The 25,783-nt window shown below is 39.7% G+C and overlaps 2 protein-coding genes across 2 annotated transcripts in view; one reads left to right on the top strand and one right to left on the bottom strand.

Annotated features, from left to right (window-relative positions):
* Nucleotides 1-9,075, top strand: part of LOC128805918 (dynein axonemal heavy chain 5-like) — a 147,201-nt gene extending 138,126 nt beyond the window's left edge. The window contains exons 74-76 of the mRNA XM_053974941.1: nucleotides 1,827-2,035; nucleotides 6,818-7,039; nucleotides 8,358-9,075. Of these exons, the coding sequence (XP_053830916.1) occupies nucleotides 1,827-2,035; nucleotides 6,818-7,039; nucleotides 8,358-8,576 (650 nt within the window). The 3' untranslated portion in view covers nucleotides 8,577-9,075. The remainder of the gene's footprint in view (nucleotides 1-1,826; nucleotides 2,036-6,817; nucleotides 7,040-8,357) is intronic.
* A 1,972-nt stretch (nucleotides 9,076-11,047) lies between these two features.
* Nucleotides 11,048-25,756, bottom strand: CAVIN4 (caveolae associated protein 4). Its single transcript, XM_053981758.1, has 2 exons — nucleotides 25,343-25,756; nucleotides 11,048-13,139 (listed from the first exon to the last, which is right to left on the bottom strand). The coding sequence occupies exons 1-2, from the start codon at nucleotides 25,751-25,753 to the stop codon at nucleotides 12,483-12,485; spliced, it is 1,068 nt and encodes a 355-aa protein (XP_053837733.1). The 5' UTR covers nucleotides 25,754-25,756; the 3' UTR covers nucleotides 11,048-12,482.
* Between the last annotated feature and the right edge of the window lie 27 nt (nucleotides 25,757-25,783).

Here is a 25,783-nt window from a genome sequence, read left to right as displayed (position 1 = left end):
GCTGCTCTGAGTCATAGCAGGCAGACATCCTAAGGGATTTCACAATGCTTCGGGGTAGAGACTGGTTGTATCTCCCAATTTGAAAAGCTCCAGCCTGCCCAGAAGAATAGAGAAAGAAAGGAGAAAGTTGAATGTATCAGCCTGAAAACAAGGAATAACCAGAGATGAAAGAGTTTTTTTCTTTCTCAATTCAATGGTAGTGATTCCCAAGGCTAAACCAGGATGCTTCTCAGTTGTTTTGTGCCCTCAGTATGGTTGCTCTGAAGTTGAAACCAACATGCATTGCAAGACTTTTCCCCTCACTTCTTCTGTCTCTGAAAGGTGAATAAAGTGTATGGTGTAATACTATGTTTTTCTAAGCAAAGTGGAGTAGACATGGAGTGGCTTCTTTCTTAAATGTTGGTTCTCTTGGTTATATATTAGAGAAGATTAATATCCAAAGAGTAGGTTTATTAACTGTGTTGTAAAAGTCTCTTAGCTACCCCAGAATGTGATTCTGAGCCTGACTACAAAGCAAGTGCAGAGAATGCAGGATAGGTGGTATTTTTTAATATTTACAGTTTGGTAAAGGTTAATGGTTTTCTCAAATAATTTATTGCACAAAAAGAGGTGCATATAAATGGAAACAGATCACTCATTATCTGCTAGAAGAAATCAAGGCCTATTTGCCATTTATATATTGTAAAATGCACTAAATTTGCACATGCTGCTAGAAGGAGTGTTTAGGTTGTAATGTTGTATTCTTCAAAATTAAGCTGGTGTTTGGTTTCTGGATACTCTTTTCCTTCCCCTCAACTGAAACCCTGTCAACCTCAGTGGAAGGAAGGGATTTGAAATGCTTTCTTTTTACAGGCCACATTTCCTTATGGGTATGTTTGCATGGACTATTGTAGTTTTTGTTTGCAGTTACACAGACCACTTCCCTTTCCTTTACAAGTTCTGTGGTGGAAGCCACTTAATTCTGTTTGGTATATCATGTTGTCCTTGTGGGAATTACAGCAGCTGTGTGTGTGATGATACATTGAACTTTGGTTTTATGTGAATATTTAGTCAAAGTTGGGGTACCAGACCAGTTGCTGTAAGAGAATAATAGAACCAGTTTCTGGAACAGAGAAGTCATCCTGAGGCATGGCTGTGTTCCAGATCTCAGTACTATTGAGGGTACACAAGGTAGGAATTTCTAGCACATGGAATGGTGAGTGTCACTGAAAAATCACTATGTTAGTAAACGCCAACATTTTAGTGGAGAGAACGGCACTATGCATGGAATACGTGAGTACGCACTGCCAAAAAAAAAAAAATCTTGCCTTTAGCTTTATTCTACCTCCTGCTTTCCCATTGAGAATCTTGATAATGGAAATGTACAAAGTTATCATTAGTAATAGTGAATTTCATGAATATAATCACTGCCAGTACATGCTTAGGATATAGATGAGTTACACAGTGTATCTCTATCATTGATCATGCATGTAGGATCCATTAAAATTTATAAAACAGTTTTCAATGATTAATCACATTCTAGACACACTGTGAATATAATGAATATAAATAATGTGTATGAGGGAGAAGAAGTTGTTTAAGAAACATATCTTTGTTTCTGATCAAAACAACAGAAGAAATATCATTCATCTTATCGCCTTTAGCTTTGAATAAAGTCTTATAATTTTGAACAAATTAACTGCAAACTGATAAGACTGCAGCACTACAGGTGTTCAATTAAGACACAACAAAAGAGGGTTTATTAGATTTTGAATGTCATTTGGAAGTTTTAATTGCCTTTGAAAGCTAGGGGAAAGTTAATTCTGAACATTTTACTTATCTTCCAGGAACCATAATTATGTCAGAAGAATTGCAAGATGCTTTAGATAATATTTATGATGCTAGAATTCCAAAACTGTGGTTTAGGATTTCCTGGGAGTCAACTACTTTAGGATTTTGGTTTACTGAGCTTCTTGAGCGAAACCAGCAGTTCAGCAGCTGGCTGCAGGATGGCCGTCCAAACCAGTTCTGGATGACAGGATTCTTTAATCCACAGGTAAGATTGCCATGTTGACCTTCATAACTTCTGAGTAACAGTTAAATTAGACCTTGGGAGAACTTTAAGTTGTCTTAATATTGACTATGTGAAGTATAATTTATATTAATTTTTTAGCATAAATATAGAATAAAACATCTGCAGTATCTACTTTCTTCAGTATCTACTGAAGAAATTTTTGCTAGAATAAAATAATGCTCCTGAAATAATGAAATCAATTTTGGCTGCTTTAATTATAGTGAGGAAATTGGGTAAGTACATGCTCTCTCATTTCAACTTAATCTTCCTTTTTTTACCTCTTCTGCTACAGTAATCTGTTTTTTATTTATTGCATGAAAATCCCTCTGAGTACAAAACAAGATAAGTTCCAGAACTATGACATGGGAAGAAGAGATTTGGACTTGGTTCTCAATCCTTGCAAATCAGTTCCTTGAAATGGAAGGTTTGTTATTCATTCCACCCCAGAATTGTGCCAGACATGGTCTGCAGAGACATATAAAAAATACAGCCTCTCATCTGCACTGTCTAAAATAAAAACCTGGCAGAAAATGAAACACAAAAAAGGGAACAGCTGAGAGCAGAGTTAAAAGAAGTATACATACCTAGATGATGTGTAGTTTCTTTGCAGAGCTATCCACATTCATTAAAGCTTTTTATGATTCACAGATGTTTGTGGGAAGTGTGAGTTGTGGAAATGAGTCATTGTGAGAGTATCCAGCCAACAGGTTTCTATGAAGCCTTAGGAAAGAGCTATTTTAAAGATCTATTTTAATCTCAGTACTTGTTAGCAATGCAAAAGCTAGCTTAAACAGCTGCCTAGAGTAGAGAAAACAACAGTGGCAAATATTCTCTAGGACTACTGCTGGGAAATATCCATCTATCATCTATCCTATGTGTGTCAGCTGTCAGCTGGTACAACTTTATAGCATGGAAGGGGGCTCACAGAACCCCTGAGCAAAGAGTTCTCAAGTAGGAGGGAGAGGAGTAGGAGTTCTAATAAAATGATTATGCTTCCACACTTGGTTTGCTAACTGATAGCAGCATTCTAAAATACTTCAAAGTAACTTTTGCAATGATCAGGCTGGATGCAACCCTAACAGCCTTTTGGCTTTGTTGGTGTTTGCTTTTGCACTACAGATGAGCAAAAGCTGATAGAAATTTTGTACTGGACATTTCAGCTGGCTTTTTTGTGCTCTGGGGTTGTGTCAGTTCTGAAATTTTGCCAGCCCAAATTTGGCAGCCTACATTTTTTTGGATCAAAATAGCTGGATTTCTGAAAAGAGTTGCCAAATAATCAGTGTAAAATGTCCCCAAACAAATTGTGATTTAATAGACCATAGCAAATGAGAAAGCCTCTAGAAATACAAAAATTACACACTTCATAACCCCTAGTTCTTAAAGTCCCTAAATACATTGTGTGCAGAGATTAAAAATTTTATTTCTGCTGACAATCACAAGCTTAAGAATCAGATGGTTATTGTAGTCATCATTTTCTGTAACCTAGGCTGTGGGAGTGGCTCATTCTAAAAGCAATTCACCTGAGCAAAGACTAATTTTCTATTTAATTAACTATTATTTTGTTAATAGTCATACTGCTGTGTTTAAAATCAGTATTTCACGTGTTCAGAAAATTGATTTTTGTCTTCTCAAACAAGCTGAGGTGATGAGGTGTTAGTGCTGCAGTTCTAATGGCTTGTATGTAATACCTGAGAAGTTGTCAGAAAAATCCTTTCATTTGTGAGATGAAATGCAGCTCCTAAGTCATTTCACTACTTTCATATATCTCACTGTTAGCTTCACAGTCAATGGATAAATGCCATGGATAACACAAGGCAATAAAATAGATTTATAGCACTGGGAAAACGAGGCATTCTGGCAATAAAAAATAATATAGGACCAGACTCTGCCTTCTCTTGGACTGTTTATACACTAGGATAAATTCAGTAATTTCACAGAAGTTAATCTTTATTTTTAGTGATACAAATGAGAGCTGGCTCAGACTTCTGTGTAAAAGAAACCTGATTCCCCCTGTGTGTCTGCATTGGGCCAAGATAACTGGGGTGAACAATGCAAGAAATGCCATGAATTTTCTTCCCTCCTGGAAGTTAATCTGAGGTTACTGGATTTTTTTCATCAAAAACTTGACAATAGGCATTTCTCATTTCTACCTCCCAATTTCCATTTAGTGGCTGACACTGTTTTATTGTTTCCTTGTTTGCATCTCTGTATCCAGTTCCTGCCACTTGTCCTATATATAGATTTTAAGCACTGAGGCAAAGCTGTCTTTCTGGTTGTGTAGTACTCAGCATAATGACACCTCAACCTACTTTTATGACCCTTAGATACCAAAGTAATGTGAGTACTAATCAGAAGATGAAGTAGAATGCCTCCATTCCTCAGTGTCTGTTTAGTTCTAGCAAACCTGCCATAATCTGCTCAGTATTTGCAAAGTGACAAACAAGGAACCTCCAAAGTAAGGTAAAGGAGAGAATATGATTCTGAGAGCAATAGACTTAACCAATTTTCCTGTTTTTTTGTCATAGCTTTCACGTGTGTCTGCTTTCCCTTACTAGAAGGTTCAGAGTTAGTTTGCATGATATGTTAAAAGGCAAAGGGGCAAAGCTTTAGCAGGCTTCAGTGAGCTGGACAGGGAGAAATTCAGGAAAAGGCAAACACACATATATACATGAAAAATACCCAAACCCTAACCAGCCAACCAACCAAAACAAAAACCAAAAAACAAACAAAACAAAACAAAACAAAACAAAAAAAAGATTACCAGAAACTGAAACAAACGTCATGGCAACAGGTGCATTATGTCACTGACAGAGGATTTTGGGATGAGCCAGAGCCTCAGCTGTACCGTGGCACCTCAAGCCACTTGATTCTGTCTTGCTCTTTGTTGTGCCATTCACCCACTCTGGAACACCCAGCTGGGCCTCCAGTTCACAGCTGCAGTCTTCAAACGCTGTCTAGGATTCATTCAAATGAGCAGATAAGCATGAAAAGTCCCACTGCAGAAAGTGTATAGGTCCTGCTATCTCTAGGAATAATCTGCTATCTAAACCTTATCCCTGAAGACAACTCACAGCTTGGAGCTTACTTTTATTCCAGTGTTTCCATGGTGCCTTTGAACTGATTCCCTTAATACAGTCATGGCTCTGTCCTCTTCAGGCTCTTCTTTCTTTAATATTTCAGTTTATCTGGGATCCAGTAGCCCTCTGGGGCCTTAAGGCAGTGAACACTTCATGTATTTTAAACTATTGGTTCTAGCATGTTTCCACAAATTAAAATTCCGCAAATTACCGCAGTGATTCTGCTTTCATTTAATGGCATTTCTGATAGAAGAACTTGGCCTTTAATCCTGTCTCCCTCAGCTATCCACTGGAGTTCTCAACTACTTCAAACGCAATTACCATTATCTGCGCTATCACAAAGCCTCTTTAAAACACTTGTCCTGGGGTCTCTGGTATTATATTAATGAGGAGCAACCTGTGTAAGTTAACAGAAACATCTGGGTTCCTGAAAGTCACCTCATATTCTCATAACTTGAAGGGTATTGTATGGCTACCAAGTGTTTGGAGCACTCCAGTCCTATCAGCCAGAGACTGGCCCCTGCGTTCAGTGGACAGTTTGCTGATTTTCCCATATCTGACTTCTTTCCATTCATTTTGGCCCTAACAGTCGCTCAGCAGAGCATCCCGCTCTGCGAATATTGAAGAAAAAGTTTTTTCAATTCCCTCATTCCCATCCTGATTTCTTCCTTGCTGTACTGTTGGCTGATTCTCACCTTTGTGCGTTCCTCATGTGGCTCTCTATCCCCCCACCCCATTCTCTGTCTCCAGATGCTTTAGTTCCCTGTTCTGAAATATGTCAGAAAACTTACTCTTTCCTAGGTGTCCTTTTCATTGCTCTTGCATATTCAATTTTGTGTGTGTGTTTTATTAATTCACCTCCTCACTACACAAATGGGTTTCCACAAGGTAAAATAACATGCACATCTACAGCATGACCATTGGAAAAGCAAAGGAGTCTGCCCTCCCATCTCTAAGGACTAAGGCACTTCTCACGTCCTGTGCTTTCCCATGGACAGCTGTATCAGGGAAGCTAACCAGCATTTTCAGCCTGGCTTGTCTTTTGATAGCTTATACCAATGTCATGAGATTGTAACTCTCTAGAAGAGTCAGTTTTATTCTGTGCTTCTGAAGTGCTCTGGGTTTATCTTGCTGTTGTCTGAAACACTATGTTATTGTAGTATATAAAGACTTCAACGAGCCAAGTGTCAGAGGCATTTCAGTATTTAATGGCATGATTCCAGCTGGTACTTCCTTTATGTTCTGTAAAATGCTTATTTGTTGACTGAAAAGCATTTCTTACAATGTTGTTATAAGAAAAGATGAATAATATAGCCAGTGTTAGAGAAATTAGAAATCACCTATGTTTGGAATCTCTCAAAACACATCAATCTGACAGCCTTATAAACCTCTCTCCATCTGGTTGGTTGTAAAAAAGGCATGAGAGGTGAATTATACAGACACTTCTGATATGTTGAGTAAGCCAACTTGGGAGCTGCTTAGCACCAATGTATGCATACCAATTATGTATGGATACTTTGTACTGGATTTACACTACCAAATGTAGTTTATATGCACACGAAATTCTGTGGGATGAGCTTTAATACAGCTGGTGTCTCTTACATAAGAAAAAAAAAAAGTTGTAAATGGTTTAAATGCAAGGCTTTTTAAAAAACCCTCTCTGTCATATTCCTGCGTGTCTCCTTAGGGATTCCTAACGGCCATGAGGCAAGAGACAACTCGCATGAATTTAGCCAAAGGGTGGGAACTGGACAGCGTTGTTTTGTACAGTGAAGTAACCAAGATGATGAAAGAAGATGTTGTTGGCCCTCCTCCTGCTGACATCGGTGGGGTTTATATACACGGCCTGTTCCTCGAAGGGGCGGGCTGGGACCGCAGGAACAGCAAGCTGATCGAGTCAGCACCAAAGGTGAGGATCGAGTGAGTGTAGCAGGCTGTGGCATATTGCACGTGCTCTGGGAAAACCAGGAAGAATGCTGAGTGCCTGCAGCAGTGGTTTCACTACAGGTTTTAAGAGGGTAACCAACACTAGTGGTGCTGGGAAGAGGACAGACTCTTTACCTACCAGAAGTGAACAGAAAGACTTCTGTCAGAAAATGAATTTAGTATGCGTAGCACTAGAGCAGACCAGATGCTGGACTTCTTGGCTTCAGGGGCCCTAGCAGCACAGTTATATTTGAATAAAATAGTGCACCCCATAGCCAGTCTTCTTTTGACTGACCAAGGGGGACCTTATCAAAGCTTCCAAAGCCCTGGGCTAGGTTTGATATGGAGGTCATTGTTCGATTGACTAGAAATCCCTAGTGTTTGTGTTTTAATATGAGGCAGAGTATTAGTTCTGGGCTTGCACTCAGTTATCCATGCATTGAGTTATGTTTTACTGATGTGACTAAGCAGATTTAAAATCTGGCTATGGAGTAATAACACTTCAGGGAAAATTGTTGTTTGCACTGGTACACTTTTCCCAAGCCAATGCTAACTGTCCTGGAATTGGAATTGAGATAATTCCTGTCCATAGGTAAAACACTGCTGTGTCTGACTGAGAGAAAATTTTCCAAACCAAACCTTGCCAGCTTTAACTTCTGTTGCCTGGTTTGTTAAAAGACCCCTTCAAACATGGAGTTTACTCAAGTGCTCTGGAGTGTTCAGCAGGGTTCCATGTTGCTCTTGGATCTGGGTCTGTTTTATCTCCTGACAATGAATACTTTATCTTGGTGGAAGACCTGAGGTGATCTAGTTTGGATAAACACCCAAGAAGCACCTTGGATGTTAGAAGCTCCACTGTCAGCAGTGCAGAGGTAACAAGCTTGGTTGCAGCTTGGTTTTTGTAGCTCCAGTCCTGACATGCAGGAAAAAGGAGGTGGGGGAAAAATGGGAAACATCAGTGAAAGGGATAAAGGAAGGGGAAAAAGGCAATGGTTGCTGTCCCTCCTAGAACCACCCTGCCATTTTTCCATCTACCTCCACAGCATGCAGGTTTCCATGTTTCTACTTTTCTGCTCTCCTTTCCTTCCAACCGGCTTCCTGATGGCTGTTGTCCCTGAGCTGCCATGGGCCTACAGTTAGTGTCAGCACAGTGGTGAGTGTAGGACTTGCACTCTCACGTGTACCTCTGCTGAGGTGCTTTTGCTGAAGGCCATCACTGAATCTAGTTCTGCTGTTAAGAATTCAGACACCCTATCCTGCTTCTGTAATGCTGAGCCCTGTGTGCCTTTTAACATTCCCAGGTGCTGTTCACAAGCCTTCCTGTAGTCCACGTGTACGCTGTTAGCACGACAGCGCCGAACGACGCAAGGAAGCAACATGGGAATATGTACTGCTGCCCTGTCTACAGAAAGCCTCGGAGAACAGACCTGACGTACATCTTCTCTTTGTATCTGAAAACAGTGCAGAATCCTGGTCATTGGACTTTGAGGGGTGTTGCACTGCTCTGCAGTTCGAAGTAAGGATGGACAGCTATGGAAGAGAGAACCACCAAGTAGGCTTCAGCTGCGGCCAGTATCGCATTGTTATTGTCAAAGTGGCGGCTCCTTCTCACAAAGGGGTGGGAATTGGCAGGTGATACATAGAGATTATGTTAGTTGCACATAAATCAGCTTACTCTGTTCACAGCAAAAATACTACATTTATTTACCCTGGGAATATCAGAGGGAAAATAGCTGCAGGTGTAAATTTGGCAACTCTTATAAAGCAAGTGAGAATATAATCAACTAATTTGCTCATAATGGAAGCACTACATAAAAAAGTGCTTATGATAGTGACAAATGCTCTGACATCTTATGGTGGTTCTTTTGTAGATGTTATCTTTCTTTTTAATACAGTAATTTTTCATAATATAATTACTTTAAATTCAACTTTGTAGTTAAAATTTCATCATCCCTAGCATTATTAAAGTTTTAACGACAAGATAATTAAATTAATGGTAAAGTTTTATGTTTATCTGCATATATTTCAATATACAGTTCCTTTGATTTTGCATTTCTAAACTTGCTGGGTGGTTTTACTAATGGCTGTGACAATTTTGTTGAACAGTCACTTTTTAATGCAAACAATCATAGAAAAAGAAGTGTTTATCTTTGCAAAAGTGCCTTTTGCACCTATTAACTCGTTTCTAAACCTATATCCACTTGTAAGGAAGGTGTGCACACCCCCCATTATTAGCAGGAAGAAAGGTTTTAAAGTTTTCTCAGAGTAAACACATCTGAACACCATTTTTGCTCTATTAGTACTCATTTTGTTTGCATTAGTGCTTGAATCCTGCAAACTCAAACCTCTTAACTGCTTTTTGTTCTGTATTTTGCATCAGTTTAGTTTAAAAAAAGAAGACGACACACAGTCCATACTTCCCCTGGAATGGTTGAAGTACTTTTGTGTTAACCACCACTGCTGTCTACCCTGTAACTGAAGGATGATTAATACTTCTTTTAATAGACAGATGCCTATTGGCAGAAAATGTGCTTGGCTTCTTTCACTAGCACAAATTCAAAGCAAAAGAAATTGTTGTTGGATGTTATGAAAGAAGGACTTGCAGTCAGGACTTTGTTAATATTTTTTTTCCTTGTAAACACTTTTTGTATAGCAAGTGTCTAAGAAAGTAGTTCATCCCTTTGCATAGCCAGTTACTCTGCAGTTGGCAATTGCGGGTCTCATTCCATGAGGAAGTTTGATATTCACACTCACACCCACAATGAAGTACAGAGTGCCAGCTTTCTTCTTGGAAAACAGAGCAGACAGGGACAGGGTCCCTTTTTTCCATTTAGCTAGGAGCAACAGTGCCCGCAAGATTATCTTTTCAAGTGAAACCAACTGTTCAAAAGAAGTACACCAGACCTCCCTGCAGTGCAGCTGTACATCAACCAATTTCACTGAGAATTTTTTTTCTGAGAAGGCTGAAGGATTTGGCTTCATGATCATTATTTTGGAAATTATGAAAAACATGGGGGAGACTTCAAGCAGCAAAGGTCTGTGCTGTTTCACAGAAACTGAGGTTGCAAACCATAGTGCAAACCCCACCCCTACCATTATGAGGGGATATGGAGTAATTTAACTTTGAGCTCTTGGTACATGTAAAAGTCAGGTCGGTAACAGTGATAGTAATTTAAAATAAAAAATATAATACTTGAAATAATTTGCACACCTGAGGGACTCACTGCTTGCTATGAAAAAAAAATCATCCTCTGACCAACTGAAGCTAGAAGTAAACATTAAAAAATAGATATTTGATAGAGGTTATATCTGGTGCTACATGATATGCTCCATGGAAACTGCATCACTTCTTTTCTTTGTCAAGCAAAATGAAAAAATTAAATGCTATATAAAGAAAATCTACAGGCAATGATGTTCTATCACATAGTGTTCTGCTGTATAAAAATGCAATGAAATATCTTATTTGAACATCAACATTTTCATTTCAATAACTAAACCCTGTTTATCAATTTAGAAAAATGCCAAATCTTGCAGAGCAGAATGCAGACCATATGACTGAAGAACCAGAAAAATCATACAGTATTTCACTGAAGATAGCTAGAATTTGATACAGAACTGAAGAACATAAAGTGACTTTGCTCCAAAAAGGCTTCTTATCACTAGTAAAGAGCACTAAGCAAAACCTTCAGTATATCCTACAAGCAAAATGCTCTTTCCTTTTTGCATGTGATTATAATAGAGTGGAGATGAACAATTTGCTATTGACAGAAATGTGTTCCTTTCCCCATCTCCTTCTCTTGCTCTATCCTGCCTTTCCACTCAGTGGAGTTGCTGCTCCCAATCTGACAACATTAATTTGATTTGAAATGTCACTGATACAGTAAAACATTGACCTTCCCCAACCAGTGTTCCCTAGTTACTATTGCTAAAGCTGTTTCACTTCAAGTGGGATGTACACCAATCTAAATGAAAGAACTGGCAGGCAGAATACTTGAAATCAAACTAATTATATTTGAATGATAGATTAACAATTAGCTGGAAGTCTTCAAACAATGTATATAGTAACCAATTTATGCTCTTCTGTTAAAATGAACCCAAGATATTAAATACAATCATACAGCTTTTGGCAGTATTGTACAAGTTTCACACAGATAGTAATGACTAACATTGCTTTAGATAAGTGCTTTGAAGGCAACTCCATTTAAGAATGAAGAGAGCAATACAGTCCTGCACTCATGTCAGCGTAGCAGTCATGTTTACAAACATATCTGATGTCAGGGCACTGGCTCCTGAGAGTTGCAAATAAACAGCATTCCATAGTCCAAAGGGTGTCTGTCTCATAATCCCTGAGGCTGTGACTGGTCAATAATGATGATGATAGGAAAAAAAAGAATTGGGTTATGGATTGGCCCTGTACATCTGTGACTTTGTAGAATAGATTTTAATTGCAGTGAAGCTTGGAAAAAAGACAGAGAGTGAAAAACAAAACAATTCCCTTGTCTGGTCAGTTATGCTCATAAACCCTATGATCATCTGTAAAGAATAATAGTTTTCTAAAAGATCTCAAGAAAACTGTAGTTATAATATTCTAATTTTTCTCTCAATTTATCCAGAACTTACACATTCATCTTATTCCACTTTTACTGCTTCATATCATTGCCTTTCTCACAATTTCCTCTTTCCAAAACATGAGTACGGTACCTCCTTCCTTTTTCCCCCTGGTATTCCATATTTAATGTGTCTTCTTTTTTATTCTTACTCCATAAATGCACAAAATTGCTTACTTACAATGAACCTTCCTATTCCAGAAGTCTGGAAATAACCTGTAGTTATTTCAGGAGTTTCTCTTTTCCACTAAGAAAAAACACAATTTACTCAAAACCCTATAATTCCTGCCACATTTTTTCATACCATGGGTAAAGCAGGAATATGCTCTTCCTGCTTTTTCTGTGTGGTTCCTTAAGAGATAATTCTTCTACAGCTAAACGACATTTTTCATAGTTCTTCCTTTTGCTAATACAAAGTAATAGCTTTGCTATTGTTTTCTGATTAGATGAGTTGGTATAACATAATGGAAATAAATTTTATACTGTTGTACATGAAACGATGTAAAGTGACTGCTAAATCAATCTTGGAAATGCAGCAGATTCCCATCTCCCTTTGACATTGTGGGTTCCATTTGGGTTAACGATGGCTATCAGCACACACTGAGACAGAGGGGGAGCCCCTTCATCCCTTCATTCAGTTTGCATGGCTTGACTTCTGTCAGGAAGACAACACTACAGACATCTATGTGGATGGCAGAACAACACCAGCAGGGTTTGTGATATAACACAAATTCACACATTTTTCTAAAGCTGAGTGAGTACATACTGTGTTCTCTCTTGCTCAGTGAGGACAGTATGGGGTGTGTGCTCATTGACTCCTTATACTGATTGCTTTAAGTCTAGCAAAGGGACGTCATCATCACCTCCTCCTTCTTTTCTTTCCTGCTTAAGGACAACTTCTGGGATAGTCACCCCTATTTCAGTTGACTGGGAAGCACCTTTTGTTGCACTATTCTTGTCTTTCTTTACCTTAGTGATCACTTCTGTGTAAGAGATTTCTTCAGTGAAGGGCTCTGCTGCTGGGAGCTCAGAGGCGATGTGTACACTGGCTTCCTGGATCCCCTCCTGACCTTCGGCTCCTGTTCGTTCTTTACTTTTTTTATGGATCTTGAATGTCTCCTTTGTGGGAGCAGCTTGTGAAATGGTTTTCTTGATCCTTATCCCAGATTGTCTCAGTCTCTCTCCTGACTGCCTGATCCTCTCTCTCCTCTCAGGGGTTACTATCCTAGTTTGAAGCCTGTTTACCTTCTTGCCAAAATTTTGTCTTGTCTTTTGGATATTTTCCCTTGAAAATGCCTTTTTGATGTCATCAATGCGTCTCATGCCCGATTTCTTGAACTTGGTTGCTTTGCTTTCTTCGATATAATATTCTTCATCAGAAGACAGATCATCAGGTGGGAAGAAATCATCCTCTATTGTTTCACCTGCTGTCATCTCTTTGATAACAGAGAGAGATGAAGGACACTCAGTTTCCTCCTGTGAATAAAAGCAGAGAGTCAAGTGTGTTTCAAAAAGATGGTGGTTCAAGCTTTTTTTCTTTTTTTATTTTTCTTTTTTTTTTTTTTTTTTGGTTGGCTTACAGTTAATTAGTGCTAACTGAAATATAATAGTGTTACAAAGTAAGGTAGGCTTTTACCATCGTACTCAATCTATGGAGAACACAAATGGCAAAAGAAATCTGTGACAAGTTCTCTAAAGATATTATATCCCTGATTAAAGAATTCTTTTCACTGTGGTTCTACCTGAAATTAATTAATGCAATGGGTCCTATGAGTCCTGGCCTCTAATGGTTTTCAGACCAGACTTGTCTAGGTGTTGTTGTTTTGGTTTTTTGGTTTTTTTGGAGCTTATCTGCATCTCTGGATCAGAGCTAGATCCATCATTCCTCACCAATAAAATCAGACACTGTAGACAAAAAAGGCTCTTGGGCTGGCGTCAGCTGTACACTGTCCAAGCAAATGCCTCAATGATATGAGTAGCTTCAGTTTACTACTATTACCAAGACAATTGTGCATTTTTGACTGTTTGCAACTTAGCAAACACTGCTGTTGCTGCCCAGAAGGGAATAAACCCCAACATATTGACTTACATGTGCTGGCTGCACAAGTAAAGCAGGGAGATGTTATTTGTTATTTGGTAATACAAAATTCATTCAGCACCTGCACCATCACTGAGGTGAACATGATTTATTCCATCCAGAAATGAATTATATTCCTGAGCAAGCACCTCTGTCTCCTGTGGTGAATTTGGTGGCCTGTTTGAGAATGCAGAATTATATATTTATATGACACATCTAATGTGTATCAGCAGTATGCTTGGAAATGGTGACTATCCTAGATATCTTAGCCCTAGGAATTCATGCAACCTCTCCAAAGAAAAATTGCTAGCGGCTCAAAGCTCAAAAACATGGAAGACTTCCAAAAACTGTCCACAGTAAACAAAAAATTTACCAACAAAGAGCTTGTGGTTAAGGACATCCAAGAGGAAAAATAAGGGAAAAAAGTTTATGGCAATGAAGGATTTATCTGAACAGGGAGAATCTCATAAGAAAGCTGTTTCCCTGATCTGCGTGGACAGTACAAATTTGTGGCTCAGTGGCAGTGAGTTGCCTCTATCTAGAAGTGCAGTGCATGCAGAGCAGAAAAACTGTAACTTGTAGGAGGGATACGAGATAGACAATGCCACCCCCTTCTTCCCTACCAGCTTTTTCCATGCACGTGCCTGTGCTCTTCTCCCAGGAGGAGCAGCTCTTTGGGGTGCAAACAGCTGCATGTACAACAGCTGTATGACACTTGTCTAAGCTGTTTCTCATTAGTACTAACTACTTCAGCTGATTTCTGAGGCGTGGCAGTGTCAGGACTCTACCCTTACTATTATCATCCTAATGTAGACAATAGGAGAGATATTGAAGCTGTGAACCCATGATTAGCAAGTAAGGCTAACTGAATATTTTGCTGTGGACCTCTTTCCAGCCAAAAAGATGTCTGTCATTTTTCACAGTGACTCATTAGTAATGAGTCATGTTATTTTACTGAGTGCTAGCAATACATAAAATAACATACATTGAGCTATTTGACAGATAAGGCCTACTTAAGAGTCTCTCATCATGCCTTGGCTTCAATAAAAACCTTCTAGTAAAATAGCTGTTAATGCTTAGAAAAAAATAGGGACAAATTATGTTACATTGATTACAGCAGAATGTTGTTCAACTCATCTGTCAAAATCAGCAGGAACAAAACTACAATGCTTTGCGAATAATCTTCATTAATGTGCAAATTAACATTAATTATATAAAGACTTCTACACATAAACATAATCTCTTTTTTCCTGAAAATTAACTAAAAACACAGCTGGATAGTAATTCCTCAAAGTTTTTAAATTATACCCCACTCCTTAGCTGAAATGGTAACAAAAATATTTCCAGAATGAATGTTCTGAAATTTCAGTACATACAGAGATGAATACAATATGGGGAGAGGAATATGCCTTTCATATGAAGATTATTTTTTAAAAGGAGGGAAGGCAGAGACACTATTTTCTCTGCAATATTTGTCTTCCTCTGGAAGAAGAATTTGTCTGTAGTTTTTGTCAACTGCCAGATTTTTATTCTGTTTACCTTTAGTCTGTTAGCTACAGAAGAGAGCAATTTAGCTTTCCTACACATGTTAAAATCAAAAGTTATGAACAAGAACATGTGAGATGAAGATCTTGTAGATGAGACGCAGAAACTAGAGCTGCATGCAGATCCTGAGAAACATTTTCATTCTCCTACAGACTCGCAGCATGAACTTCGCCAAATCTTTGATTTTCTTATTTTCTTTGGTCTCTGCACACATCTTGCAGAATCAAATGTAGCAAGGCAAAACATTAGTGTGAGTTTCTATCTCCTCTCAAGATTTCTGGATGTTACCGAAGTGGAAAGTATTAGTGAGCCTGTCTAGCATGTTAGGAAGGTTTTGGAATAAAAATTCAGTGATTTAGGCTCAGTAGGTGAGCTACTGCTTCATTTCTCTCTCTCCTGCTCCTAACTCATTTCTTCTTATCATTAGTTATCTGTGGGGCAGAGAGAAAAGAGGAGCTCATCCTTCCTAAGGCAGGAACAAGAAACTTTAATACCAAGAGGGAAAGAGACAGAGTCAAAGCATATAGCTACCAGCTCCTTTATAAGCTCACTAAAACCAAAAGATCAAGCACCTACTGATTTCAGCAGCACAGAACAAAGTCCTAAATTGGGTGAGAGCTTTCTCCTTGTCTATAAAGCGGATGGGACTGGGAATAGCAGGACTGGGCAGTCCAGTCTTTGGGGAGGGTGAGAAGGGAGTTGAGCCATTGATGCTGCTGCTTTCAAGCTTTTTGTTAAAAATCTGCTTAAGCACTTTGCTAGGAAGAACCCACCACCACCGCTCAAGGGAGGTAAGGGAGGGTCTAAAATCAGGACAGGAGATTATTTCACAGTAAAATATTATACCAAGCAGTCAATAATTTTTAACATGATTTCTTGAGGAAAGAGGCATGCAGTCATAGGGACTGTCTATTGATTAATACATAGGACATGTACTCTGGTTGCCTTATCTACTGGCAAACCACAAAGACATGCACAGGCCAGAATCAGAAAACAAATCAGTGGAAGCTGAGCATTCCCTTTCGTTTTCATCACTCCTTCTAGAAGGAGCACCTGCAGAGGTTGCTCACACTGGTCCTGGTGTGCTTGTTTGCCATAATTGTTCATTGGCCATAATCTCCTCAAAAGTTATCCACCACTCAACACACTGGAAACAGACCTTTCAAACAGAACAATATCTTTTCCTTCTCTTCCAAGAAAAACATTGGTAAATCTGTCATGAAAGTGTTTGATTTGAAAGTTGTCTTTGATTTGTACAAGAAGTGTAACACACATACTTGTATTATGCATCTCCCACCTTCTCACCCTTACATGGCCCCTCCACTAACACAGAAACATTCGGGCATTTTCCACCAATTAGAGAATGGAGCTGGGTTCTGACACAAAGTAAGTGCTCTTCTGCCAGAAGAGCAGAACACTGGCTGTGTTCTGAGTCATTCTCTCTGTCCCCTACAAGCTGACATCTGTTCTGAGCAAACATGTCATGGCTCAGGTACCTTGCTTGTAGAGCTGAACGTTGACAGGGGACAAGGGGGCTGAGAAGAGGGGTTGTGTGTTATGAATGGGTGTAGGAGGAGGGAGGGGAGAAAGGAGTCAGATTAGATGGTGTGTTGAAACTGGAAATGTTTTTGAGAAATGCTTGTGTCTGGAAGGACATGAAGCCTGAAAGGAGAGAGACTTCAGATTTTGTGGTAGCAAAGAAGGGACTGAAAGCATTGGTTGAATGGTAAGGGAAAATCCTGGAGACCTTTGCAGTTGTAGCTGCAGGGTAGTTAGATCCACTGCTTAAGGAAAAACTTAACATATAAAACTTAGAGGTATAACACCATAACAGAGCAATTGAACAATTCAGGAGTGGCTGATGAAGCCCCTGGCATGGCAAGTTTGCTAAGAAAGCATCTTAAACTGAACTTTGTTTTTTCCTATTTTTTTTAGTATTTAACCTCTCAAATATGCCTAGCCAAAGAATTTTGAGTTCTTAAGGGCCTGGCTGAATACAAAGTAAACACATAACTAACCCTCAGCTTTGATGAAGGAGACCACCATGGCATTGAAACCTAACAAACTCTGACTCCATCACTGGCATTTTCACCCCCTGCTCTCATTTCAATTTCATTCACAATTAGAAAATTTTCGAGGGGACATAGACTGTGTCTTTTAAACCCTCCTTTTGCTCTTCAAGCTTTCCATCAGCTGCCAAAATTCTGGCTGATCAGCACCCATGGGAGGGAACAGTGACCAGTCTGCAGGCACTGCGGGCGTCTTCTAACCACAAAGAAGGGATCAAAGCAGTAGGATTTTTTTTCCCATAGGCTATAGTAAAGCATTTATGAGGGAAGGCTAATGCACCTGCTCTTCAACCATGCAAAGGGAAACACACTGACTTTTCCACCATGCTGAAACCTTAAAACCAGTAGGTAAATAATCTTAAATGTGGCAATGCCTCTAATCAGCCCTATGAGACTCTCAAGGTGGCAGTGCTCAGCTAATTGAAATGTGCAGGGGAAAAGAGGCTGTTTCAGAATGTGCCTGCTTGATAACCCTGCCTGCACAGTCAGGCTCTCCTCCTGTCTGGGAAGAGAAAGGGGGAAATGGCAGAGCAAATTGTTTAGCAATGTCTCAGGTATTTTGCAGCCGTGGTGCTTTGGCAAAGATCAGGTTGGCTCTAAAAGCAGCCTTCCCTTAGTGCTGCACTAGGGAGGCAAAGGGGGCTGCTGGAAGAATGACATGCCTTCAGCAAGAACTGCCAGGCTGGGAAAAGAAAAAAGGGTTGTTGAGAAGATTCCCTAGCAAAGTTATTAGCTAAATTTCCACTCTTTGGGAGCACAGATGGGATCAATAATTAATAGCAGCAGTACTTTATTTTCCTTAAGAAGATATGTGTTTTTCATTTAGAATTCACTTCATTTGCTAAGCGAAGTAGCGACATAATATCACTGTAAAACAATACTTAGGCTTTTCTTAAGTTCATGAACATTTTAATTATAATTTCAGCAATAATTTTATTATGTCAGTTGAAAAGAAAAAAAAATGGACTATGAGGGCATTTTAATGAATGTAGCCAGTTCAAGAGCTTTACATCCCTTGTCCTTTTGTGGTTTTTGGTATAGGTATTCAAAGCTTTGTATTTCAAAACTCAAACTGGGCTTCCAAAACTGGCGGAGAGGAAAAAAGGTAATGCACTGTATTACACATAAATATTTGCAAGAAATGCTATAAACTGGTTTTGTGCTCTCTTTCCAAATAGCTTGAAAATGTAACTCTAAACAGCTTTAATAAAGGCAACAGTTATCAGCTCTCAACTATTACCTAATTTCAATCAATACTTTAGCAGAACAAAGCTTTTTAAAATAAAAAAAAAACTCAGAAAATCAGAATGACTAAATAAATAATTCATTTTTATATATCTAAAATGACATATATGTATATATATGTATATATATACTTATGTACTGTATATATAAAATCAAGACTCAAAATGGTCTTAAAGAGACTGCTCACAGCATAAGTAAGGAGGAGAGACTGATGAAACTCCATAACCTGGAGTCATTGTGTTGTACAGGGAAAAGGTCACAGCAAATGATCTTTCAGCCTTGGGGTGTATGACATGAAAAGTACAGGTGATGATTAACACAAGGACAGATGGGACTGACTGGTGATCACCTGACAATTCTGAAGCAGAGCACGAGGCAACAAAATGGTCAAAGGCTACCCAGCGCCTGCTCTGGCATTGCTGCAGTGTCTATGACAACTGGTGATGCAAATGATGAGCAGCTTATGGGCAGGAAACTGCATTGTCACAATGTTTTAAACAAATCTTAGAAATTTGCATGTTGGAGGAATGATTTGTTATTCAGACTGGTAGCCAAGGTAAATCATTAAAACACCTCCTTGAAATTGTGCTCTAAATCAACATGAAACCACTGATGAATAACCAATTACAAATCATTCAGTACTTTTACTCATATTCTAACAGTTAAGAGTGAAGCTTTATAAATCTCAAGTGATCCCCTCATTTCTTCTGCAAATATGTCATTTCAGAATCTCTGACAGCAGGCCAAAAATTGCTCAGATGAGAGAGAAACAGGATTATTTTAAAAGGCCACCTATGAAATTTTATCAGGTAAACACTTCAGCATATAAGACTTTATGGCTAAGTGCAGTTGCTGCATTTAGAATTATTTTTACACAATGGAAAACCAGTTTGGAACAGTCAACTCCCCTCATTTCTCTTTTGTGAAGACTAAGACACATCCTTTTTATTTAAATTCTGACACAAATTCATTAATTCAACCACCAGCATACAATGACTAGAAAGGAACTCATCTAATTTTCCCATTATCATTGTCTGTGGCTTGCAGCAGTCAATAAGCAACCAGTTCCCAGTTACACCACATCAGTGGAGAAGCCCTTGGCTCCAGCCTACCACATGCTGCATAAAAAGAACGACTGCAGCTTCAGGGGATAACAAAAGCTTCACACTTTCTCTGCTCTGCTATTGCTTTATGGAAGTAGACCAGGGAATAGCTCTGCAGGTCAGTTTGCAGGCTTGCAATCAAACTGGTGAAATTCCTCATTTCCAAGTTTTCTAGAAGCCCCTTGCAAGTGAAGGGGAAAAAGCATCACAAGGTGTGATGGGGAAAAAAAATTGGTAATGTTTTGATTCATTCATTCATCACATGGTGACTGCTCCTACAAGTCAGCTAGATCAGGGAAGAGTTCTCAAGTACAAGTGAGAGCTCCATATGAACTCATTTCTGGACAACGTTTTAACTATATGGGGAGAGCAGATACTTATAAAGTAGGAGCTGTATCCAGAAGTAGATGTCTATAACAGGCTGGGAGAACCAGGTTCCACACAGTTCTCGCCACTTGAAAAGGAATATACAGGCCAAATTACAAACATCTGTGTTACTGATGTCTAATTAATGCCTGGCAAGATGAGTCCTGTCCCAGATCCTAAACTTCCTGTTTGTGACTTCACATATTCCTCATCTCCATTCCTGTGCTGTTTTGATCAACTTTTTTTCCTGTAGTAAGGGAATAATTGCAAGGTTCAGCTATCTTCAGTAGTGTTGAGAACATGAACCCCAGCTTTGTGTCCCCTGTCTAGTCTATTCCCAAATCTGTGCCTCAGGAATGAAGGGTTTAGCTGAACAGCTGGATTTGATGATCTCAAGAGGAATTTTCCAATCTAAATGATTCTGTGATTCCATTCTAAGATATGCATATGCCCACAGCAGCCAGCCACAGCTCCTGGTCAGAATTCTGAGCAGCCTCTAGGACCACGGACAAGAGGCATGACACAGGAGGCTCATGTTGTAACTGCACTCCTCTGCTGACTTGCAGGGCAACCCCAAGGGAAGCCCTGAACAGCTGCATCCAGTGCAAATGTAAATTAAGATCAGCTGTTTCCACCACTCAGTGCTAATAGGTGGAGAAAAATCAATGGCAGCACTGCGAAGAGGACAGCCTGTCCTGTTGTGAGGATCATCCCAGAGAAACAGGTCTGGGGGCACCAGAGCCAATGGTGTTGAGTCCAGCTTGTATGGACAAAGCCCTGTGAAATATGGAAACGATTTCATTTTAGGAACACAGAAGCAGCCCAGCGTCTGTTTTTTTATAACTTTTTAAACTTTTTCTTTCTCCTCATTCCTTGAAAATATGTCACTAGAAACACAGTTTTTCTTTAGCTGGTTGATAGCTTCTCCATGAGTGGCTGCTGCACAGCACGGGGCCAGCCCTGCACTTTGAACTGGAGCACTGGGCTCGACAATGCAAACAAAGGGCTCTCGTGACACTCTCTGACACAATAATTGGGTTTATTTTATTCTCTGTTTTCTCAGCAAAGGCAATTACCTATCCCAGCTGTAAAAATATTTTTAGAGTTTCTACCACAATACTCCAACAAAGGCCCTGTGTTGCTGGGCTGCTGAGGCTAGTGTTCTGCTGTCAGAGGTAGTCAGCCAATTCACGCTATTTTTTTTCCCCATTAAGTTTTCAGGCTGCACTTTAATAACAATTTGGGTTTCTTCTCTTCCCATGAGTTCTAGAAGGCAGTTTTGTCCAGACCCTGTTGTCTTCAGGACTGAAGACATCAATTTATGGTTTCAGATCAGAATTAAAAGTACAGGAATCAGCATCATGTACACTAAAATTAACATTATTCCAGCTGTAAAAGTAATTTGGTTTCTTGTCTATATTTCTTTCTATGAACGGACAGCTTCTAATTTTGAGCACATTTTTTTTAGTATCACACCTTTTCTGTATCAAGATTTTCAAGGAAGATATTGCACATTTGACAAAGACAGAAACACACCTTCAGAAACCCATTGCAAGCTTCAGTTTGCATTTCAACACAATGCACTACCACCTGTTGCTTTTCCAGACTATCTGTTATGAGGTAAGATACCAGGTACATAAATATGAGAAAGGATAAGACCTCCTGTGTGTCTGCAAAACAGAAAAATGATCAAATATGAGCCACCTAGCACAGTCTGCTCTGGGTGAGCTATTTAACTCCATTCTGCTAAGGATTTTGTTCTGCAGGGCCATTTTTGAGCCTGCCATTCTTATGCCCAAATGGTATCAAATTAATGGCAATCTCCTGAGCTCCTGATGCCCTGATTTCTACTGCCACTTCAGATGAAGGTGCTTCCACCTCAGGTTTCCAGATTATTATCCCCATCTTGATCTCACCATTCTTACTGTCCCTAGTCATTAGTACCACAGAATGTCAGTGGGCGAGACAAGACACATAAATTTTAACTTATATATTATTTATGCATAATATCAGAGGCATACACAAGGCTGCTTCTGTGAGCCTCTCCTGGTGTGTGCAGTGGAGCAACCACAGGGCAAACAAATCAGTTGTAACCCTATGTGTAGGTCAGCCAAGCCATAATCTTGGTTTATGACACATCCACTAATTTTAATGTCAGACAGCAGCGAGTGAAACAAATATATGTGTCACTTCATAGGAAGTAGCTACTCATTTATGTGAAGTAATAATAGACAGAAAACCCAGTAACAGTAACATGGACTTTCTGGTGCCTATACAGTTCCATTTAAATAGGACTTGCAGGACATGCAGAAAAGCAAATGAAACAAATTCATTCAGGGTTAAAAAAAAAAAATCCCCTTTAATTTCTGAATAATATAGTCAGAATTATTTAAACTGTTAAATGCTCTTTGAGTTCAGAAAAATGATAGCTCTTACAGCTGGTTATTCAGACTAACCTGAACAGAAATGAGCAGCGACCTGCACAACCTACAACATCCTTTTTATTCCCTACTATAGTCTCAGGGCACATAGCACTCCAGGGTCAAAGACTTCACTAGAAAGTCTGAAGTAACCTGGCATTTTTAATCATGCAGTCAGCCTAGGGAGGAGAGCTGCCTGCTACCGAATCTTTTCCTCAACCACATGGCCTTCTAAAAGTGAATGGTCTCAATTCCCTAATCGCTCTGCTCAAGGATGATCACTTTGTCTTTTTTTAATGTGAGGATATTGCCAACTCCTTTCATCATTGCTGAGATCTCTTGGGACAATCTCCTTCAGCCAATGATCCTTTTCAACCTGCCTACTCCCTCCATCAATGATAAGATCAAAGCTACCCACTTGAAAGGAAATCTTTAGTATTTAATTGGTGTTTCCTTTTTCTTCATACGCTGATGTTCTGGCAAAAGTTAAAACTAAGACCCACATGTGCTCGCCCGTGTAAAGATTCCATGCCAGCAACACACGGGTCATTGGCCCCATCGCAATGTTCCAAATAGCTCATCAGAAAAAACCACCTCTCTGCAGAAGAGCAGTCAGTCACAGCCACAGAGTAAACAACTTGGTTATATCCATTTGTAACGTATAGCACAGGGAATACGCTGGTTCCGTAGCTATTAACAGACTCCTACTCATCCTAGCCAGGCTCCAGTCATTCAGGTCTTGGCACTGCAGCAGTGTGCCTACCCTGGTGCAAATCAGCAGTGTGAAAATCACTGCACTTGTGTGAAAGAGACCTTTGTTAGCATACCTGTGCCGTGAAGTTACAATGCGCTCTTGCCTACCTAGACTGTTCCAGGTTTCGTGCAGTGCTGCAATTATCCCTGTCCAGAAAAGTGTTAAATGGCTGATCCTAGAGGGATCCACATATCTGCCTCTCCTCTGTGCAAGTGGGAAAAGGTTGTTCAAGCTACCTTACAAAAGGGATGGAAGTTAAGGAGGGAGTCACTCATATTCTCACTGACAGTTCTAAACCACTCTAGGAAGAGGAAACCAGAAAGACAGGAAAAAATGCTGTTTCCCTTCCTGAAAAATACCACCTAAGAACTAAACATACAGAATAGGGTGCAGGTCATTCTTGTCCAGCAAAACCAGCAGAGAGATCATAAACTCCTACTGAAGGTGATTCTTTGGGAAAGCACACACTGGGAGAGCCACCTTTTGTATGAAATACCTGAAAGAACAAACGGCTGTTCTTTACACCTGCATATAAATCCATTTTGGCCATATTTTACTATATTTTTAGTAAACAACAGCTCATGCCTTTCTAACAGAAAAATTTACATCATGTAATGAATACTGTTTTATGAAAAAATATTTTCAAAGCATTGATTCTGCTGCAGTCATTATGGTAAAGGTCCATCAATGAAATGGCATTATGTCATTAGCCAGGGGAGTCACAGAGATTTATTACCTTTAGCTAGGAAATGATTTGCAAGAAAAAGTGAAAGTGCCTGTTTTCTATTCCATGATTATGATGCAGCTTGCAATAATGATAATAATAGGACAGATTTGGCCTGTACTTTCTACTGAACAGCCATAGTAAGTCATTCAGTCAGAAAATCTGGGAGGCACAATTTGGCTGTATATGGTACTAACATATCATTAAAGAGGTAATATTCCCTACCTTCAGCATTTTCTCTTTTTTTCAGCTATTTTTTCCCAGTAGTGGAAAATGAACTATTTAAGAAAGTTAGGTTATGAAGAATTTGTCAGCTGTTCACTGTGGTGAATAAACTCAGTGAAACACACAGCTCCACTCATTGCAAATGATGTCTTTTATGTACAAACAGATGCAAGATCAGAGTGTAAAAGAGTGATGGAGGTGCATTATATTACTCATGAGGGGTGGCATTTTCAAGAACGCCTAATGAGGAATACAACTCATTTGAAAGACGCTTTAGCAACTTGCTGGTAAAAAGGAGCAACTATGCTTCTGGCAAAATATCAAACACTCTTACTTTCTACTGACCTGGGAAGTTCCAGCAAAGGCAGGATCAGACCAAATGTGTTTCACAGCACTCATTGACAAGACCCCAGAGCTGTCTGCACTGTTTGTACAGACGCAAGTGATGCCATGCTGTTTCATGAAACTTCTCTTCAGATACAATTATTTAATGCACAATGAACATCCCAGAATAAGGTCAGTGAAAGAAATTATATGATTTCCTTACCCACTGTGGTTCAAATTGTTAAGCCAATTCCAAGGTAGACAGTGCAAGGGTCATGAAGGGTTTGTGAGTCTGAGCCTTAGTTTGTACATATACTGCTATAGACTGAGACAATGAAAAAAGTCCCAATTTGTCAGCAGTATGAAAGCCTGGGCAATGCTGCAAGTTAAACAAACCATGCTTTGAAATTAGTGTTAGAAGAAAGTCTGCATTTCAGGGAGCCTGAAAACACTTTTGCTGTTTGCACTTCTACCTAATACGGTGAAAAAAATAACAGGATGAATGTCAGGCATGGTTTGTATGACAAGATTTACAGGGCCTGCCTCATATTACCCTTCGGAGAGGCAGCAAATAGTCCTTGCTGATCTGCAGTTAATCTTACACGACTGGCTCAGAAACCTACGAACGCTAATAATAGACCCTGTGTGCTGCTGCCAGTAGGTTCACACTGAAAGGCACCGGGGAGCACAGATCAGTGTTAAAGAAAGCATAAAATAACTCCTATGTTGGACAGACCACACCTTTTGCTTCGTTAGCCATCACCTACCAGAAGTCACCGAGCAGGTGGCAAGGCCACAGTACCACAATAAATTAGGTTCATGGTTACCTGATAGATCACGACCCGGAATTTGTTTTTTCTCAGCATCTCCTCTTGTTTTGCTTCCACCTTCCGCACGCTGGTGCTCTGCCTCTCCACGCGCGCCCGCACCTCCTTCATGGTGGAGCTGACTTTGCGGGTTTTCTGCAGTAACTTGTTCACCGTGAAGCCTGTATTGCCATGAGCCTGGGCAAGCTTTAACATGTCAATCTGGATGGTCTTGATGGCATTTTCCATCTCCCTGTGCTTCTCCTCTATCCTTTTCTGGCTTGCCTGCACGCTGTCAACAATGTTGGCCACTTTGTCCAGGACTGTCACAATCGTGTAAGCCGCATCTTGCTCTTCCTCCTCCTCGATGACACTGGAGAGACGATTTTGGTGCATTTTGTCAGCTTCCGAGGTGATTTCACGGCGATCCATTCTGCCTGCCTTCAGCCAGGTTGGAGGGAG

This window comes from Vidua macroura, chromosome 1, assembly GCF_024509145.1.
Source record: "Vidua macroura isolate BioBank_ID:100142 chromosome 1, ASM2450914v1, whole genome shotgun sequence".
NCBI lineage: Eukaryota > Metazoa > Chordata > Aves > Passeriformes > Viduidae > Vidua > Vidua macroura.
This window is presented reverse-complemented; position numbering and strand designations above follow the sequence as displayed.

What these genes read in the sequence shown, in the direction of transcription:
- CAVIN4 (XM_053981758.1), bottom strand. Translation starts at nt 25,753, where the DNA reads ATGGATCGCCGTGAAATCACCTCGGAAGCTGACAAAATGCACCAAAAT. An exon ending in TCCGGGTCGTGATCTATCAG is followed by an intron (nt 13,140 to 25,342) that starts GTAACCATGAAC and finishes TTTTATTCACAG; the next exon opens with GAGGAAACTGAGTGTCCTTC.